This window comes from Pan troglodytes, chromosome 20, assembly GCF_028858775.2.
Source record: "Pan troglodytes isolate AG18354 chromosome 20, NHGRI_mPanTro3-v2.0_pri, whole genome shotgun sequence".
In the NCBI taxonomy this organism is placed as follows: Eukaryota; Metazoa; Chordata; class Mammalia; order Primates; family Hominidae; genus Pan; species Pan troglodytes.
In genome coordinates, this window is record NC_072418.2 from 48,562,747 (window position 1) to 48,580,797 (window position 18,051).

At 51.8% G+C, this 18,051-nt stretch overlaps 1 protein-coding gene across 16 annotated transcripts in view; it reads right to left on the reverse strand.

Annotated features, from left to right (window-relative positions):
- Positions 1-4,306: 4,306 nt before the first annotated feature.
- EML2 (EMAP like 2) overlaps positions 4,307-18,051 on the reverse strand; it is a 38,318-nt gene continuing 24,573 nt past the window's right edge. For 11 of the 16 annotated variants that reach the window (XM_016936227.4, XM_016936226.4, XM_016936228.2 and 8 more), the window contains 10 exons: positions 16,390-16,544; positions 16,115-16,240; positions 13,973-14,104; positions 12,537-12,604; positions 11,672-11,760; positions 11,368-11,465; positions 10,726-10,813; positions 9,537-9,632; positions 8,473-8,603; positions 4,307-4,695 (listed from right to left, as the gene is read on the reverse strand). In XM_016936227.4, the coding sequence (XP_016791716.3) occupies positions 4,570-4,695; positions 8,473-8,603; positions 9,537-9,632; positions 10,726-10,813; positions 11,368-11,465; positions 11,672-11,760; positions 12,537-12,604; positions 13,973-14,104; positions 16,115-16,240; positions 16,390-16,544 (1,109 nt within the window). In that variant the 3' untranslated portion in view covers positions 4,307-4,569. The remainder of the gene's footprint in view (positions 4,696-8,472; positions 8,604-9,536; positions 9,633-10,725; positions 10,814-11,367; positions 11,466-11,671; positions 11,761-12,536; positions 12,605-13,972; positions 14,105-16,114; positions 16,241-16,389; positions 16,545-18,051) is intronic. The other 5 variants (XM_063801910.1, XM_016936230.4, XM_063801911.1 and 2 more) reach the window with 2 other exon arrangements.

An 18,051-nucleotide genomic window follows, 5' to 3' on the forward strand; every position in this document is an offset into this window, starting at 1 on the left:
ATCACTCGAGCCCAGGAGTTTGAGACCAGCCTGGACAAAAAAGTGAGACCCCCATCTCTACAAAAAAAAATAAAAAATAAAAATTAGCCGTGATTAAAAAATAAATGTAATTAAAAATTACATTTAATTAACAATTAGTCTCAAAAAATTTGATTAAAATGTTCAGATCTTAAGGGAAGAATATAAGGAATCCTGAAAATTGGATACACCATGTAATTAAACACCCAAATCAAGACTCAGGATATCGGCCAGGTGCGGTGTCTCACACCTGTAATCCCAGCACTTTGGGAGGCTGAGGTGGGCAGATCACTTGAGGTGAGGAGTTCAAGACCAGACTGGCCAACATGGCGAAATCCCGTCTCTACTAAAAATACAAAAATTAGTTGGGTGTGGTGGTGGATGTCTGTAATCCCAGCTACTCGGAAGGCTGAGGCAGGATAATTGCTTGAACCCAGGAGGTGGAGGTTGCAGTGAGCCGAGATTGCGCCATTGCACTCTAGCCTGGGTGACAGAGCAAGACTCCATCTCAAAAAATAAATAAATAGTGCAGGTGCACTGGATCATGCCTGTAATCCCAACACTTTGGGAGGCCAAGGCAGGCGGATCACCTGAGGTCAAGAGTTCAAGACTAGCCTGACCAACATGAAGAAACCCTGTCTCTACTAAAAATACAAAATTAGCCGGGCGTGGTGACACATGCCTGTAAACACAGCTACCCGGGAGGCTGAGGCAGAAGAATCACTTGAACCCAGGAGGTGGAGGTTGCAGTGACCCAAGATCGTGCTGTTGCACTCTAGCCTGGGCAACAAGAGCGAAACTCTGTCTCAAAAATTAATTAATTAATTAATTAATTAATAAAACAAACAAAAACATAGCTATTCTTATAATCTTGTGTGGCTTTGGACAGGTGACTTTACCTCTGTGAACCACATTACCCCCTTCCTCTCAGGGATTTTTCTTTTAAGAGATGGGGTCTCACTCTTTTGTCCAGGCTGGAGTACAGTAGCTCCATCATAACTCACTGCAGCCTCTACCTCTGGGGCTCAAGCAATCCTCCCGCCTCAGCCTCCCAAAGCACTGAGATTACCAGAGCCACCAAACCCAGCCAAAGTGAGCAGGTTAACGAAGATCCAAGAGACCAACAACACTCATAGGAATAAATTTTTTTGTTTGTTTTTTTTTTTGAGACGGAGTCTCGCTCTGTCGCCCTGGCTGGAGTGCAATGGTGCGATCTTGGCTCACTGCAAGCTCCGCCTCCCAGGTTCACACCATTCTCCTGCCTCAGCCTCCCGAGTAGCTGGGACTACAGGCGCCCGCCACCGCGCCCAGCTAATTTTTTGTATTTTTTAGTAGAGACAGGGTTTCACTGTGTTCTAGATCTCCTGACCTCGTAATCCGCTCTCCTCGGCCTCCCAAAGGGCTGGGATTACAGGCGTGAGCCACCACGCCAGTCCAGGAATAAATGTTTTTTTCCTTCAGGCCGGGCACGGTGGCTCACGCCTGTAATCCCAGCACTTTGGGAGGCCAAGGCAGGTGGATTGCTTGAGGCCAGGAGTTCAAGACCAGCCTGGCCAACATGGCAAAACCCCATCTCTACTAAAAATACAAAAATTAGCTGGGCATGGTAGCGCACACCTGTAGCCCTAGCTACTCGAGAGGCTAAGACATGAGAATCGCTTGAGCCTGGCAGGCAGAGGTTGCAGTGAGCTGGGATTGTGCCACTGCACTCCAGCCTGGGCAACAGAATGAGACTGACTCAAAAACTAATAATAATAAAAAGATAAATTCTGAATGCTCATTGGTGGGCTTAGGGTCCCCTTCTCTCTCTGGCTCATCCTAAATTTATGCTGAGACTCGATCAGGGTCCTGGAGGGAAGCAAGTGGCCACTCCGAGTTTAACTGGGAGCATTTATGGGCAGTTTATAGAGGGATGGGCAGAGTGGAGAAAGCCACAAAGGATGGGGCGGCCCCAAGGGACCATCCGAAGTGGGCACGAAGCCATCGCCAGCCTAGGGCAGAAGGGACAGGGAGGGAGTCTGTTACCTGTCTCCAGGGACAGCTCGAGTTCCCAGAGGAACTGCGGCTCAGAGGAGGGGAACCACAGCCACTGTGAGTGCGGGATGCAGGGAGGGGCCCAGGAAGCAAATACCCTGACCTCTCTCCACCGACCCTGCGGATAGAATTTGCACACGGCGGTCTCCCAGGGCCCCGAGTTGGGGAAGGAAGGCTGAGAGTGACCCTGGGGGCGCGGAGGAAGGTCACGTGGAGAATCACCAGCACTTTTCTAGCAGAACTTTCTTGGCGCATTTTTCCATGCAGGTCCAAGACTGGCCACGAGGGGTCGAAAGAGCACCCGGATGCCCGATGAAAAGGCCGCTTCCGCAGCGCTGGGCCACTTTCCCAGAACCTGGGCAATGGGGAAGGGACAAAAGGTGGGAAGTGAGGGGAGGAGGAGAGGAGGCTTTGACCCAAGAGCGGCAGAAAACTGTCTTCTAGACCTAAGGGTGATAGGATAGGCCTAGTGCAAACTCCATCCACAGGGTCGGTGGAGAGAGGTCAGCGTACACTCACTTCCTGGGCCCCTTTCTGCTTCCCTTAGTCCCACAGTGGCCGTGGCCCCCTCCTCTGAACCACAGCTCCTCTGGGAACTCTGCCTGTCCCTGGAGACGGGTAACAAATTCCCTCCCTGTCCCTTCTGCCCTAAGGGTGGTGATGGCTTGGGTCTCACTGGTCTCCTATCTCCAGCATAGGTCTGGTCACTGCTGGCTGATGAGGAGTTCGCGAGTGGACAAGTTCAGAAAGGGAGGGTTCAAATGGCTGGCACCTAAGACGATGTGACTGTAGAGGGTGCTGGCTTTTAAAAAAGTGAAGGATCAGCCCCGGTGTGGTGGCTCATGCCTGTATTCCCAGCACTCTGGGACACTGAGGCAGGCAGATCACCTGAGGTCAGGAGTTCGAGACCAACCTGGCCAACATGGTGAAAACTCTTTATTAAAAAATACAGGCTGGGTGCAGTGGGTCACGCTTGTAATCCCAACACTTTGGGAGGCTGAGGCGGGCGGATCACGAGGTCAGGAGACTGAGACCATCCTACCTAACACAGTGAAACCGCATCTAAAAATACCAAAAAAATTAGCCGGGCATGGTGGCAGGTGCCTGTAGCCTGAGCTACTCGGGAGGCTGAGGCAGGAGAATGGCATGAACCCAGGAGGCGGACCTTTCAGTGAGCCAAGATCGCACCAGTGCACTCCAGCCTGGGCGGCAGAGTGAGACTCCGTCTAAAAAAGAAAAAAGAAAAAAAATACAAAAAGTAGCCAGGTGTTGTGGCATGCACCTGTATTCCCAGCTACTCAGGAGGCTGAGGCAGGAGAATCGCTTAAATCCGGGAGGCAGAGGTGGCAGTGAACCAAGATCATGGCACTGCACCCAGCCTGGGCGACAGAGCGAGACACCATCTCAAATAAAAAAAAATTTTTTTTATTTTAATTTTTTTGAGACAGAGTCTCACTCTGTCACCCTGACTGGAGTGCAGTGGTGCGATCTCGGCTCACTGCAACCTCTGCCTCCCAGGTTCAAGCAATTCTCCTGCCTCAGCCTCCTGAGTAGCTGGGATTACAGGTGCCCGCCACCACACCTGGATAATTTTTTTTGTATTTTTTTAGTAGGGACAGGGTTTCACCATGTTGGCCAGGCTGGTCTTGAACTCCTAACTTCAGGTGATCAACCTGCATCGGCTTCCCAGAGTGCTAGGATTACAGATGTGAGCCACCGCACCCAGCCAGAAAGTTTTATTTTAATCCAAGTTAGAGCAAGATGGTTTCTATTGCTTGCATCCAATGAAGACCTAAGTAACAATGGTCCCTCATCATAAGCACTGTAACACACTGATCTGGTTTGGCTGGGTCCCCACCCAAATCTCATCTTGAATTCCCAGGCATTGTGGGAGGGAACTGGTGGGAGGTAATTAAATCATGGGGCAGGTCTTTCCCATGCTGTTCTTGATAGCGAATGAGTCTCACAAGATCTGATGGTTTTCAAAAGTGGCATTTCTCTGCACAAGCTCTCTTCTCTTGTTTGCCGCCATGTAAGATGTGCCTTTCATTGTCCACCATGATTGTGAGGCCTCCCCAGCCACATGGAACTATAAGTCCAATAGACCTCTTTTTTTTTGTAAATTGCCCAGTCTCAGGTATGTCTTTATCAGCAGCATGAAAACGGGCTAATACACTAATACACACACACACATCCATACACATACACAACTGTGTAGGCACATACCGTACAAATACATAGACCCTGACACACCTTAGTGTACGTGTCTTTATTTCTGGATGATATAAAAGAAAAAACTTAAAAAACACCCCAAACCAAACACCGATGGATCCCCAAAGCGATGTGACTCCCTCTTCCCACCCGGATAAATAGAGACTTCTGTCTGTCAGTCTACCCTCCCGCCCCCATAACCCCCTCTGCTATAGACATACTCTGGGTATATATTACTCTACTCGGCAATAGACATCTCCCGAAAATAGAATTCCTGCCCTGACACCTGACTCTTCCCTGGACGCATCAGACCACCCGCCACTGTAGAACACTGGTGTCCTTGCCCCCTGTGGTCAGGGCCATGCTGTCATCCCACAAGAAGGCCACATTTGTCACATGGCTGCTGTGTCCACCGTACTTGTGGCTGAGGGCCTGTTATAAGGAAAGAAGTAAGTGAAGAAAGGTCAGTGGGGACAATGCCACCCCATCATGGTCCTCTTGTCTTGACCCGGTTCTTCTCTGCTCTTCCTCTTTTTTTTTTTAATCACTTAGAGTGAAGTCACTTAGGCATGAGCACAGCTTCAATGCAGCCTTGACCTCCTGGGCTGAAGGGATCCTCCCACCTCAGTCTCCCAAGAAGTAGCTGGGATCACAGATATGTGCCACCACACCTGGCTAATTTTTTTTACTTTTATAGCGATGGGGTGTCCCAGTGTTACCAGGGCTAATAAGCCCTTTGTTTAAGAACCAACAGAGGCCAGGCGTGGTGGCTCACGCCTGTAATCCCAGCACTTTGGGAGGCCAAGGCAGGTGGATCACAAGGTCAGGAGATCAAGACCATCCTGGCCAATATGGTGAAACCCCGTTCTCTACTAAAAATATAAAAATTAGCTGGGCGTGGTGGCGCATGCCTGTAATCCGAGCTACTTTGGAGGCTGAGGCAGGAGAATCACTTGAACCAGGGAGTCGGAGGTTGCAGTGAGCCGAGATTGTGCCACTGCACTCCAGCCTGGTGACAGAGTGAGACTCTGTCTCAAACAAAAAAGAACCAACAGAACAGCTGGGCATGGTGGCTCACGCCTGTAATCCCAGCACTTTGGGAGGCTGAGGTGGGGGTGGATCACTTGAGGTCAGGAGTTCAAGACCAGCCTGGCCAACGTGGTGAAACCCCGTCTCTACTAAAAATACAAAATTAGGCCTGGCGTGGTGGCTCACGCTTATAATCCCAGCACTTTGGGAGGCCAAGATGGGGAGATCACTTGAGGTCAGGAGTTCAAGACCAGCCTGGCCAACGTGGTGAAACCCTGTCTCTACTAAAAATACAAAAAAATTAGCCGGGCGTGGTGGCACACGCCTGTAGTCCCAGCTATTTGGGAGGCTGAGGCATGAGAATCACTTGAACCCAGGCAGTGGAGGTTGCAGTGAGCCGAGATCGTGCCACTGCACTCCAGCCCGGGCGACAGAGGGAGACTCTGTCAAAAAAAACAAAAACAAACAAACAAAAAACCCAGCAGGGCAACTGAATTGGTTTATTCAGCAAGTTAATGGCATAAATAGAAGAAATAGCATGCACGTGGGGAAGGCTATTCTACATGCTGAGATTTGAGACATAAGCAAATGTGGTTTGGACCCTGGTTCAAACAAACCAACCATAGAAGGCCAGTCTGGGGCACATCAGGGAAATATGATTATGTACTGGCTATGAGATCATATTTAGGAATTAATGTTTTGTTTTTGCCTTCCTAGGGATGAGGCATGTAAGAAATTAATGTTGCTGGGCGTGGTGGCTCACGCCTATAATCCCAGCACTTTGGGAGGCCGAGGCAGGCAGATCGCCTGAGGTTGGGGGTTCAAGATCAGCCTGACCAATATGGAGAAACCCTATCTCTATTTGAAAAATAAAAAATTAGCCAGGCATGGTGGTGCATGCCTGCAATCCCAGCTACTCAGGAGGCTGAGGCAGGAGAATCGCTTGAACCCAGGAGGCGGAGGTTGCAGTGAGCCAAGATCGCGCCATTGCACTGCAGCCTGGGCAACAAGAGTGAAACTCTGTCTCAAAAAAAAAAAAAAAAAAAAAAAAGAAGAAGAAATTAATGTTAATTAGGAGTGGTCAGAGGTTGTGGATATGTAAGAATTCTTCTTCTTCTTCTTATTTTGAGACAGTCTCGCTCTTTTGCCCAGGCTGGAGTGCAGTGGTGCAATCTCAACTCACTGCAACCTCCGCCTCCCAAGTTCAAGTGATCCTCCTGCCTCAGCCTCCTGAGTAGCTGGGATCACAGGTGCCCGCCACCACCCATGACTAATTTTTTTGCATTTTTAGTAAAGACGGGGTTTCACCATGTTGGCCAGGCTAGTCTCGAACTGTTGACCTCAGGTGATCCGCCTGCCTCGGCCTCCCAAAGTGCTGGGATTACAGGCGTGAGCCACCGGGCCTGGCCAGAATTATCCTTATTTTTTTAGGCATGAATGCTCAATTTAGAGGGCTAAAAGATAACCTATGCGTTTTCGTGTGTGTGGGGTTTTTTTGTTTTTGTTTTTGTTTTTGTTTTTGTTTTTGTTTTATGACGGAGCCTTGCTGTCACTCAGGCTGGAGTAAAGTGGCACGATCTCGGCTCACTACAGCCTCTGCCTCCCGGGTTCAGGCAATTCTCCCGCCTCACCTTCCCCAGTAGCTGGGATTACAGGCGTGCACCACCAGGCTTGGCTAATTTTTGTATTTTTGTATTCTTTTTTTTTTTTGAGACAAAGTCTCACTCTATCGCTCAGTGCATTGTTGCTTAGTGGAGTGCAGTGGCATGATCTTGGCTCACTGCAACCTCTACTTCTCGGGTTCAAGCAATTCTCCTGCCTCAGCCTCCTGTGTAGCTGGGATTACAGGCGCCTGCCACTACGCCTGGCTAACTTTTGTATTTTTAGTAGAGTCAGGGTTTCACCATGTTGGTCAGGCTGATCTCAAACTCCTGACCTCAGGTGATCCATCACCTTGGTCTCCCAAAATGCTGGGATTACAGGCATGAGCCACTGCACCCGGCCACATATGCAGTTTCTTAAAACTACAGACCAGGACAGGTGCTGTGGCTCACGCCTTGTAATCCCAGCACTTTGGAAAACTAAGGTGGAGAGGATTGCTCAAGCCCAGGAGATCAAGACCAGCCTGGGCAACAGAGAACCTATCTCTATGAAAAATACAACAATTGGCCAGGTGTGGTGGTGCACGCCTGTAGTCCCAGCTACTCAGAAGGCTGAGGTGGGTGGACCGCTTGAGTCCAGGAGGTCAAGGCTGCAGTGAGCCGAGATTGTGCCATGCCACTGCACTCCAGCCTGGGCAACAGAGTGAGACCCTGTCTCAAAAATAAAAAATAAAAAAAGAAGAGAAAGGAGAAAGAAGAAACAAATGAAATAAATATACCAAATCTGGTAATAGTTGAACATGGGTAACAGGTACAGGAGGAGTCCTGTACTAGTCTTTCTGCCTTTATGCATGAAAATTTCCTAGGAAAATGCTGAAACAATCCCTCTTCTGTTAGAACCAGAGAATGGTAAAATTAACGTCCAGCTTTTTTTTTTGTTTTTGTCTTTGTTTTGAGACCAAGTCTTGCTCTGTCGCCCAGGCTAGAGTACAGTGGTGCAATCATGGCTCACTGCAGCCTCAACCTCCTGGGCTCAAGCAATCCTCCCACCTCAGACTTCCTTGTAGCTGGAACTACAGGCGTGCACCACCATGCCCAGCTAATTTTGTGTGTTTTTTGTAGAGATGGGGTCTCACTTTGTTGCCCAGGCTGGTCTTGAACTCCTGGCCTCAAGCAATCCTCCTGCCTCAGCTTTGCAAAGTGTTGTGATTACAGGTGTGAGCCACTGCAACTGGTCTTGGCCTCCCTTAAAAACTCGTAAGATCTGGTTGTATATCCTATGCCTAGGTACATAGTAGGTGCTCAATAAATATTTACTGAGTTAACAAGGATAAAAGAACCAAAGAGCTCAGAATTGCAGTTGCTCAGAACTTCAGAGAACCAGGTCTTCACCATGACACACTGAAATTCATCCACCTTTGGGTTAAGAAAGGCCCTTGGGATCAAGACTACTGTCCTCCTTGTACAAATGGGGAAACCGAGGCTCAGAGAAGGGGTGGGGTTGGACCAGAGCTGCCTGAATCTTGTCCCCACCCCTGCTTGCTACCCCTGTCCATCCCCATCTCCCCAAGGGACTCACTCGAGGCTGACAGCAGGGGTAGCTAAACAGGTGAACTTTGCCAAAGTCATCAGCTGAAGCCAGCAACTTTCCATCATGGGAGCGGGCCACAGCGTTGATATCAGTGCCGTCCGCCCCCTCAGACCAGATCCCTGTGGGCAAGATGGAGGGAAGTGGTAAGATGTCAGCTGGAGCCAGGGACCGCCAAGAGGAGCAGATAGCCACTCCAGCCACCTTAATTTGTTCCGACCTAGCCTGTATCTATCCGAGGATATGAGTCAGAATGACCTTAAAATGTGAATCCAAGCCTGCCCCTGCTCTGCTTAAAACCCTTCCATGGCTCCCTGGTGATCTTAGAAGAAAGCCTGTGGTTCTAAGGCTCAGCAGGCCCCATGCACTGCTCCAGCCTCATCCCTCATCAGTGCTCCTGTTAAACTCTGTAATGATTTGGCCACCCTGCCTCCCTGCATTTCTCCAAATGCCAAGTTCTGTGTCACGCCTGGGCTTTTGTATGTACTATTCCCTTTGCCAAGAGACTGCTTTCCTTCTTCACTGCCCTGGAAAGTAACTCCTCATCCTCCAGGTCCTAGCTCAGATGTCTCTTCCTCCAGGAAGCCCTCCCTGATTCCCTCCAAGAGTAGGCCAGATGCCCCACCCTGGGTTTCCCTGTCTCAGACCTGCTCACTCTGGGTCATCACTGTCTGGGGACAAGTCTGCCTCCCCCACTGGACTGAGAGCCCCAGGAGAGCAGGGCCCTCAGTCATGGTCACTGCCAAGCCCACGGCAGGCACAGAACTGCTCAGGGAATATGTGTTTGCTTCATTCGTGCCTGAATGAATGGGTGGCTAGGGCACCGGCAGTGTGGATCTCTCCTGGCCAGTTACCACGCCCGTTTGGTTTCATTTCATTACAGCTCTAATGAGTCATCTCACCCTACCCTTTCCTCTTACACAAATACAGCCCACATGCAGTAAAGCAGTGAGCTTCCCACACTGAAGGTAAGCAGTAAGACTCTGGAAACCACCAGCGGGGATGTCTCTCAGAACTACTGTCCTCAGTGAGACCTCTCTCATTCCAGAACTCACCAAACACCCCAAACCCTAGGACACAAGTAGCTGTGGCCCATTCCATGTTCCTCACAGCATCCGCACTGGTGATCTGCTTACAGGTAGCCGGGTCCCCTGGGGCAGAAAATGGGAGGAGACATTCAGAGTTGGAAGAAGTACCCAGTAAACCCATCCCTTTTTTAGACAATCGGAGCTGAGGTCCAAGACAGAGGAGGCTAAGGTCCCAGGGCTCATTCTACCTGTCAGGACTGGCTGAGAAGGCATCACATGCTGGGTGTTCACAGCCCGCAGCGTAAGCAGGAGCATCTGCTTTTAAACCCGCATCTGGCTGGGCGTGGTGGCTCACGTCTGTAATCCCAGGAGGCAGCATGAGCCACAGCATCTGGCTGGATCACCTGAGGTCAGGAGTTCGAGACCAGCCTGGCCAAGATGGTGAAACCCCATCTCTACTAAAAATACAAAAATTAGACCAGGTGTGGTGGCTCATGCCTGTAATCCCAGCATTTTGGGAAGCCGAGGCAGGCGGATCACCTGAGGTCAGGAGTTTAAGACCAACCTGGTCAACATGGCGAAACCCTGTCTCTACTAACAATATTTTAAAAATTAGCTGGGCGTGGTGGTGGACACCTGGAATCCCAGCTATTCAGGAGCCTGAGGCAAGAGAATTGCTTGAACCCGGGAGGCGGAGGCTGCAGTGAGCCGACATCGTGCCATTGCACTCCAGCCTAGGAGACAAGAGGGAAACTCCCATCTCAAAAAAAAAAAAAAAAAACAAATACAAATATTAGCCGGGCATGGTGGTGTGCTCCTGTAATCCCAGCTACTCAGGAGGCTGAGGCAGGAGAATCACTTGAACCTGGGAGGTGGAGCTTGCAGTGAGCCGAGATCGCGCCACTGCACTCCAGCCTAGGGGACAGAGCAAGACTCCGTCTCAAAAAAATAAAAATAATAATAATCATCATCAAACATTAAAAATGTAAAAAAAGAAACCTGCATCCTACCCATCCGACCAGAAAGGGGAGGAGTTGACTAAAAGTGGGGTACACCAGGGAGAAAATGAGAAGCCAGTGGTCCCTAAATTCCAAATCAGAAACAGCCTTGAATACCAAGGGAGCGAGGCTTGAAGCTCCTCCCTGCCCTCCCAGAACTCAGGGAAGTCTGCAAATGAGACGGAGGAAGTAATGTCTCTGGGTCCCGGAGAACTCACAGTACAGAATCTCATAGTCCCCGGAGTTGGTGACAAAGCAGCTGCTGTCCTGGGCCCAATCCAGGTGGGTGATAAAACTGGAATGGCCCTGCGGGGGAGGGAAGGGATGGTTTTAGAGCTGCAGAGGCGGAACCAAGGAGAGGGGGACAGGATTAAATCAGGAAAGTGGAAGGTCAAATACAGAGGTAGGGCGAGAACACAAGGGGACTAAAGGAAGGATACACAGGCCTTTGGAGTATGGGGGCAGGGCCAGAATACTGTGGGCGGGGCCAGACTGTGATGGGCAGGGCTAGACAAAAAGCACTTAGAACACAATGGGAGTTTAGAACAGGTGGGCAGGGCTAGACACGGAGGAGCTGGCTTTGAATGTTGAGGGGCGGGGCTACACAGAGGGGCGGTCTCGGAACGTGAGGGGCGGGGCTACACAGATGGTGGGCTTAGCACGTGGGGGCGGGGCTACACAAAGGGGCGGGCTTAGAACACACGAGGTGGTGAATGTGTGGACGGGGCCAAGACTCCTTGCTCTGATCAGGGCAGAATCAGTTGAGTGTTGAAGCTGCGCTCCCTTGAGGTAGAAAATTGGTTAATTTTGCACCCCCTGGGCGGGGTGGCGGCGCGGGCTGGGGTCCACTGCCCACTCACCGAGCACTTGCCCAGGCGGCTGACCTTGCGGCCGCCCTGGTCCACCGTGTACACGTACACCAAGTTGTCGTGGGAGCCCACGGCCAGGTACGCCCCGTCTGGGGGAGGGGGAGGGGGGCTATGAGGAGGCACCCAGGCTCCACCCCCTCCTCGCCCAGACTCAGCCCCCTCGACAGTCCCCAGCTCCATCCCCACTGCATCCCTCCTAGGCCTCGCTTCGCAGGCTCCACCCCTCCCCCTGCCAAGAGCTCTGAGCCTCTGTCCCCTGGCCCTGCCGCTTGGGTGTCCCAGGCCTGCCGCTTACCTGGGGAGAAGCTGACCACTGAGATCTGTTCATTGCCATCTGTGTGGATAGCCACCAGGTCATGGGTCTCCGTGTCCAGCAGCAGCCATCTTGAAGGAGAGGGCGTGGTGGGGGGAGGAGGGGTGAGCTGATCTGACAGAGAGGGGCCGCAATCTGTGGGGTCTAAGGGAGGGATCAGAGGGACCCCAGAAGTGACCTGGGCTGGGCACGGTGGCTCAGGCCTATAATCCCAGCACGTTGGGAGGCCGAGGCAGGTGGATCACTTGAAGTCAAGAGTTCGAAATCAGCCTGGTCAACATAGCAAAACCCCGTCTCTACTAAAAATACAAAAATTAGCCAGGCGTGGTGGCACGTGCCTGTAATCCCAGCTACTTGGGAGGCTGAGGCACGAGAATTGCTTGAACCCGGGAGGCAGAGGTTGCAGTGAGCTGAGATCGCGCCACCGGACTCCAGCCTGGGCGACAGAGCAAGACTCTGTCCCCTCAAAAAACAAAACAAAACAAGGCCAGGTACAGTGGCGGTGGCTCACGCCTGTAATCCTAGCACTTTGGGAGGCTGAGGCAGGCGAATCACTTGAGGTCAGGAGTTCGAGACCAGCCTGGCCAACATGGTGAAACCCCGTCTCTACTAAAAATAAAAAAAAATTAGCCAGGCATAGTGGCGGGCGCCTGTAATCCCAGCTACTCGGGAGGCTGAGGCAGGAGAATCACTTGAACCTGGGAGGCAGAGGCTGCAGTGAGCCAGAGGAATAATGAGGGATCAGGGCTCGGTAAATAGTGGGATTTGGGAAAGTAGGAAAGAGGGAAGAAGGGCCAGTTCCCCAGGGAGCAGAGAAGGCCTCCCGAAATGCTCTCCTCAGCTTTACCTGCCAGTCACTGTACCCACAGCCAGGACAGAGCCACTGGGGTGGAAGCCGGCTGAGCGGGCAGGGTCCTGAGAAGGGAGAGAGAAGAGGCAGGGCTCAGAGCTGGGGTCCCATGTCCATCTGGACATTCTCCTGCCTCAGGGCCAAGTCTAATCTTTGCATGAGGGCTCTCCCCTCCCTCTGCTGTCCTTTGGGACACCCCCACCCCAGACACCATGGCAGCCATTCCTCTTTACATTTCTGTAGCATGTTAGCCTGAACAGAAAACATTCCTCCTGTCACTCCTGTCCCGGGATCCCTCCTTACTCCTCTTCTAAATTCCCACAGCTTTATTCATCCAAGACGACTTCTTTAGATAATTTCCTAGATGTGGGAATGCTGGGACAAAGGGCATCTAGAATTTTAAGACTCTTTATTTTTGTTTTTTATTTTTTTAATTTTTATTTATTTTTTTGAGATGGAGTTTCACTCTGTTGCCCAGGCTGGAGTGCAGTGGCACGGTCTCAGCTCACTACAACCTCCGCCTCCTGGGTTCAAGCGATTCTCCTGTCTCAGCCTCCCAAGTAGCTGACATTACAGGTGCCCACCACCACGCCCGGCTAATTTTTGTTTGCTTTTTTTTTTCATTTTTTGTAAAGATGGGGTTTTGCCATGTTGCCCAGGCTGGTCTCAAACTCCTGGATTCACACAATCTACCTGCCTCGGCCTCCCAAAGTGCTGGGATTACAGGTGTCAGCCACCACACCCAGCTGAAATTTTTATTCTGTTTACATTTTAATTAATTGTGAATAGCCATGTGTGGCCAGTGGTTACCCTATGGGACAGTGTAGCTCTACACTTGACTGTTGCAGCAGTCACACCTTCCTTGAACTCAGCGGCTCCTGACTCCCCCCTCCTCATGGCGGCACCCCTGACAGGATGGTTCGGTGTCGTCCTGGGCTCCCTTCCAGTCAAGAACCTACTCCTCCAACCCTTCTGAGAGAGCTTCTAAGCACCCAGTTCCCTAGATGAAACCCCCACCCTGCTTAAAAAGACCTTGTTTGGGCCAGGCTTGGTGGCTGGCGTCTGTAATCCCAGCACTTTGAGAGGCCGAGGCAGGCGGATCACGAGGTCAGGAGTTCGAGACCAGCCTGACCAACATGGTGAAACCCTGTCTCTATTAAAGATACATAAATTAGCTGGGCATGGTGGTGTGCACCTGTAATCCCAGCTACTCGGGAGGCTGAGGCAGAAGAATCACTTGAACCCGGGAGGCGGAGGTTGCAGTGAGCCGAGATCGTGCCATTGCCCTCCAGCCTGGGTGACAGAGCGAGATTCCACCTCGAAGAAAAAAAAAAAAAGACCTTGTTTGGTTTCAGTCCAATGTGCTGAGCCCTGACACAGGGGGAAAGGTAGTTCTGTTAGAATGGTGCTTTTCCAGTCCCCAGGCCCCTTACCTCGATGATCCTGCTCCACAGGGGCTGGTGGGAATCTGAGCTCCATAGATGCACCAGCTTATCCTGCCCGCAGGTCACAAACTGGGCCCGACTGGGGTGTGTGGCCAGGCCCCACAGCTCTTCCACATGGCCCTGGTGGAAAGGGAGGACAGCAGGATGGAGACAGCAGCCCTGGCCTTTTCCCACTCAACACTAATGCCAGACAAATGCTAGATGATCCCCAGCAACTCACCCTGCCCCAGCGGGACCCAGGGAAGACCTTTCCCAGTATGTCTGAAGGGGGCCTCAATTGGGCATCTGAACCCATGCCCTGGTGTGTGACTCAAGGCAAATCCTGCCCCTTCTCCAGGGACCTCTGCTTTCTTCTTTGCACAGTGGGAGGCAGGAGGGCATGGTGGCTCAGACCTTGATCTCAGGGGTCAGACAGGCTGCACCCTGGCCACACACCTCCCAGGTCTCCAGCTCCAAGGATCTGGGAAGGTGCTTCTGGAGTCTGCCTGCATCCAGACAGAGCCCAGAAGTCTGAGGGACCTCATGGAGGGCACTAAACCTGATGGCTCTGACCTTCGGCTTTCTATTACTGACCGAGCGCAGTCATCTAGGCAGGTGACATCTCCTTGGGACCTCAGTTTGATCGCCTGTAAAATGGGGCCAATTGGTATGTGTGCCTCATAGCATTCCTGTGCTCACTCAAATCATGGATGGAAAATGCTGGCCAGGTGCGGTGGCTCACGCCAGTAATCCCGACACTTTGGGAGGCTGAGGTAGGAAGATTGAGCTCAGGAGTCCGAGACCAGCCTGGGAAACATGGCAAAACCCCATCTCTACAAAAAATACAAAAATTTGCCAGTTGTGGTGGTGCACACTTGTAGCCCCAGCTACTTGGGAGGCTGAGGCAGGAGGATCCCTTGAGCCCAGGAGACGGAGGTTGCAGTGAGCCGAAATGGCATCACTGCATTCCAGGCTGGGTGATATAATAAATAAATAAAATGCTAAACATGAGGATAATTCAGAGAATGTGGTCACAAAATGGAAATGTCTAACTATTAATATTTATAACAAAAATTTTTTTTAGACGGAATCTCACTCTGTCATCCAGGCTGGAGTGCAGTGGTAGGATCTCAGCTCACTGCAACCTCTGCCTCCCAGGTTCAAGCAATTCTCCTGCCTCAGCCTTTTGAGTAACTGGGATTACAGGCACACGCCACCATGCCCAGCTAATGTTTTGTATTTTTAGTACAGATGGTGTTTCACCATGTTGCCCAGGCTGGTCTTGACTCCTGATGTCAAGTGATCTGCCTGCCTTGGCCTCCCAAAGTAATATTAATATTATGATTAATAATTATAATAGCCAATATAATAGTATGGGCTGGGTGCAGTGGTTCATGCCTGTAATCCCCACATTTTGGGAGGCTGAGGTGGGTGGATCACTTGAGGTCAGGAGTTTGAGACCAGCCTGACCAAAATGGTGAAAACCCATTTCTACTAAAAATACAAAAATTAGCTGGGCGTAGTGGTACATGCCTATAATTCCAGCTACTCGGGAGGCTGAGGCAGGAGAATCACTTGAAGCGGGAGGCAGAGTTTGCAATGAGCCGAGATTGAGCCACTGCGCTGCAGCCTAGGCAACAGAGCGAGACTCTGTCTCACAAATGAAAAAAAAAAATGTATAAATATAGTGCTTCCCGGTAGGTGAGTTCTTTAATTGGGTCAGGGGTAAGGAAGGGAGGGAGGAGGCCAGGAAGGGAGGAGCAGGCGTTTGAGCTTCGAGAAGAAATGCAAGCAGACTCCAGCAGGACCTTCCCCAATCCGTGGAGCTGGAGTCTGAGAGGTGTGTGGCCAGGGTGTCTGCAGCTGTGGGACAACCTGTAGGGACACTCACCAACCTGAAGGGTGCCACCCCCAATCAGAGTGGCAGGAGGCAGCACAGTTGGAGCAGGGGCCTGGGGCCCCTCTGCTGTGCTTGGAGTTAAACTCTTGGTTGCTGGATCCTGGGAAGGGGTCCTGGGTCAGGGCCAGGTCAGAGAAGGGACAGAGCAGGGAGGTGAGGAGAACTGGGAGTGGGGAGGGGGAGTGGATGATGCAGGGAAGGCCAGGGAAAGAGCTGGGAAGAGGGGAGGGGTGCAGAGGAGAGAGGCGCACCTGGACCAGCAGTGAGAAGCCTGTGTGCACGGAGCCCTGCAGAATGGAATTGCGGGTGGTCCCCACGTACAGTGTGTCTCCGTGGCCCTCTGCCACGGTGCGCACGGGGCCAAAGTCCTCAGGGACCTGGGTGGACAGATAAGAGGGAAGATGAGTAGGAGGCACACGGGTGGGTGTGGGGTGACATACTGTGGGGAGGAGGGTCTGGCGTTGGGAGCCCTGGTGAGATCGGGGGGGCCTCTCTACCCCCATCTGAGCCCACTGCCCCTCCTCACCTCCACTTCCTGCAGCTTGCTGTAGTCAGAACCCCAGAGGACCACCCGCCGATCACGGCCCCCTCCAGACACCAGCGTCCCGTCCCGCAGGGCGCAGAGCCCAAACACGCCGCCGTCGTGGGCGCCCAGCACCGCCTGTGTGATACGGTTCCCACCTGCAGGGTGGCCAGGGGCAGGGTCAACAGGGAGAAGCCACCCCTATGCTGACCCCTGAAAGCATCTTGAACTTTCAAGCCTATGTCCATCCATTCTCACCCACTTTTCCACCTTTTTTTTTTTTTTTTGAGACGGAGTCTCTCTGTTGCCCAGGCTGGAGTGCACTGGTGCTATCTCGGCCCACTTCAACCTCTGCCTCTTGGGTTCAAGTGACTCTCCTGCCTCAGCCTCCCAAGTAGCTGGGATTACAGGCGCCCACCACCATGCCCGGCTAATTTTTTGTTTCTAGTAGAGACGGGTTTCACCATGTTGGCCAGGCTGGTCTCGAACTCCTGACCTCAAGTGATCCACCCGCCTTGGCCTCCCTAAGTGCTGGGATTACAGGCATGAGCCACCGTGCCCGGCCCCACCTTTCGACCTTTCTATCTGCTCTTCCACCCACCCAACCACCCAAGCACCTGCCACCTACCCACTCAAATACAATACCTTATCATCTATTCATTAAACCATCTGAACTAACATCTACCCATCCACCCATCTACCCTTTGACCCATACACCCACCCAACCATCCATCCACTCACTTATCTACTGGTCTGTTAGATGAACACTATCGACTCATCCATTCATCACCCATCCATCCACCAGACTATCTATCCATCCATCACCCTAGCCATTCATCCACCCATCTCTCTACTGATCCATCCAGTCAGCCACCCTGCCATCCATCCATCAACCCACCTCTCATCCATTCATTTGCCCTCTCTCGTTTTGTTTTGCTTTGTTTTGTTTTGTTTTGTTTTCTGTTTTTGAGACAAAGTCTTCCTCTGTCGACCAGGCTGGAGTGCAGTGGCTTGATCTTGGCTCACTGCAACCTCTGCCTCCTGGGTTTAAGCGATTCTCATGTCTCAGCCTCTGGAGTAGCTGGGATTACAGGCATGTGCCACCACACCCGGCTAATTTTTGTATTTTTAGTAGAGACAGGGTTTCACTATGTTGGCCGGGCTGGTCTCGAACTCTTTGACTCAAGTGATCTGCCTGCTTCAGCCTCCCAAAGTGCCAAGATTACAGGCGTGAGCCATGGCACCCAACCTAATAAAGACAATTTTTTAAAAAGAGAGGGCAGGCGGCCGGGTTCAGTGGCTCATGCCTGTAATCCCAGCACTTTGGGAGGCCGAGGGGGGCGGATCACGAGGTCAGGAGATCGAGACCATCCTGGCTAACATGGTGAAACCCCATCTCTACTAAAAAAATACAAAAAATTAGCTGGGCGTGGTAGTGGGCACCTGTAGTCCCAGCTACTTGGGAGGCTGAGGCAAGAGAATGGTGAACCTGGGAGGCGGAACTTGCAGTGAGCTGAGATTGCGCCACTGCACTCCAGCCTGGGCGACAGAGCGAGACTCCGTCTCAAAAAAAAAAAAAAAAGAGAGAGAGCGCAGGCTGGCCGAGTGCGGTGGCTGATGCCGATAATCGCAGCACTTTGGGAGGCCGAGGTGGGCGGATCACGA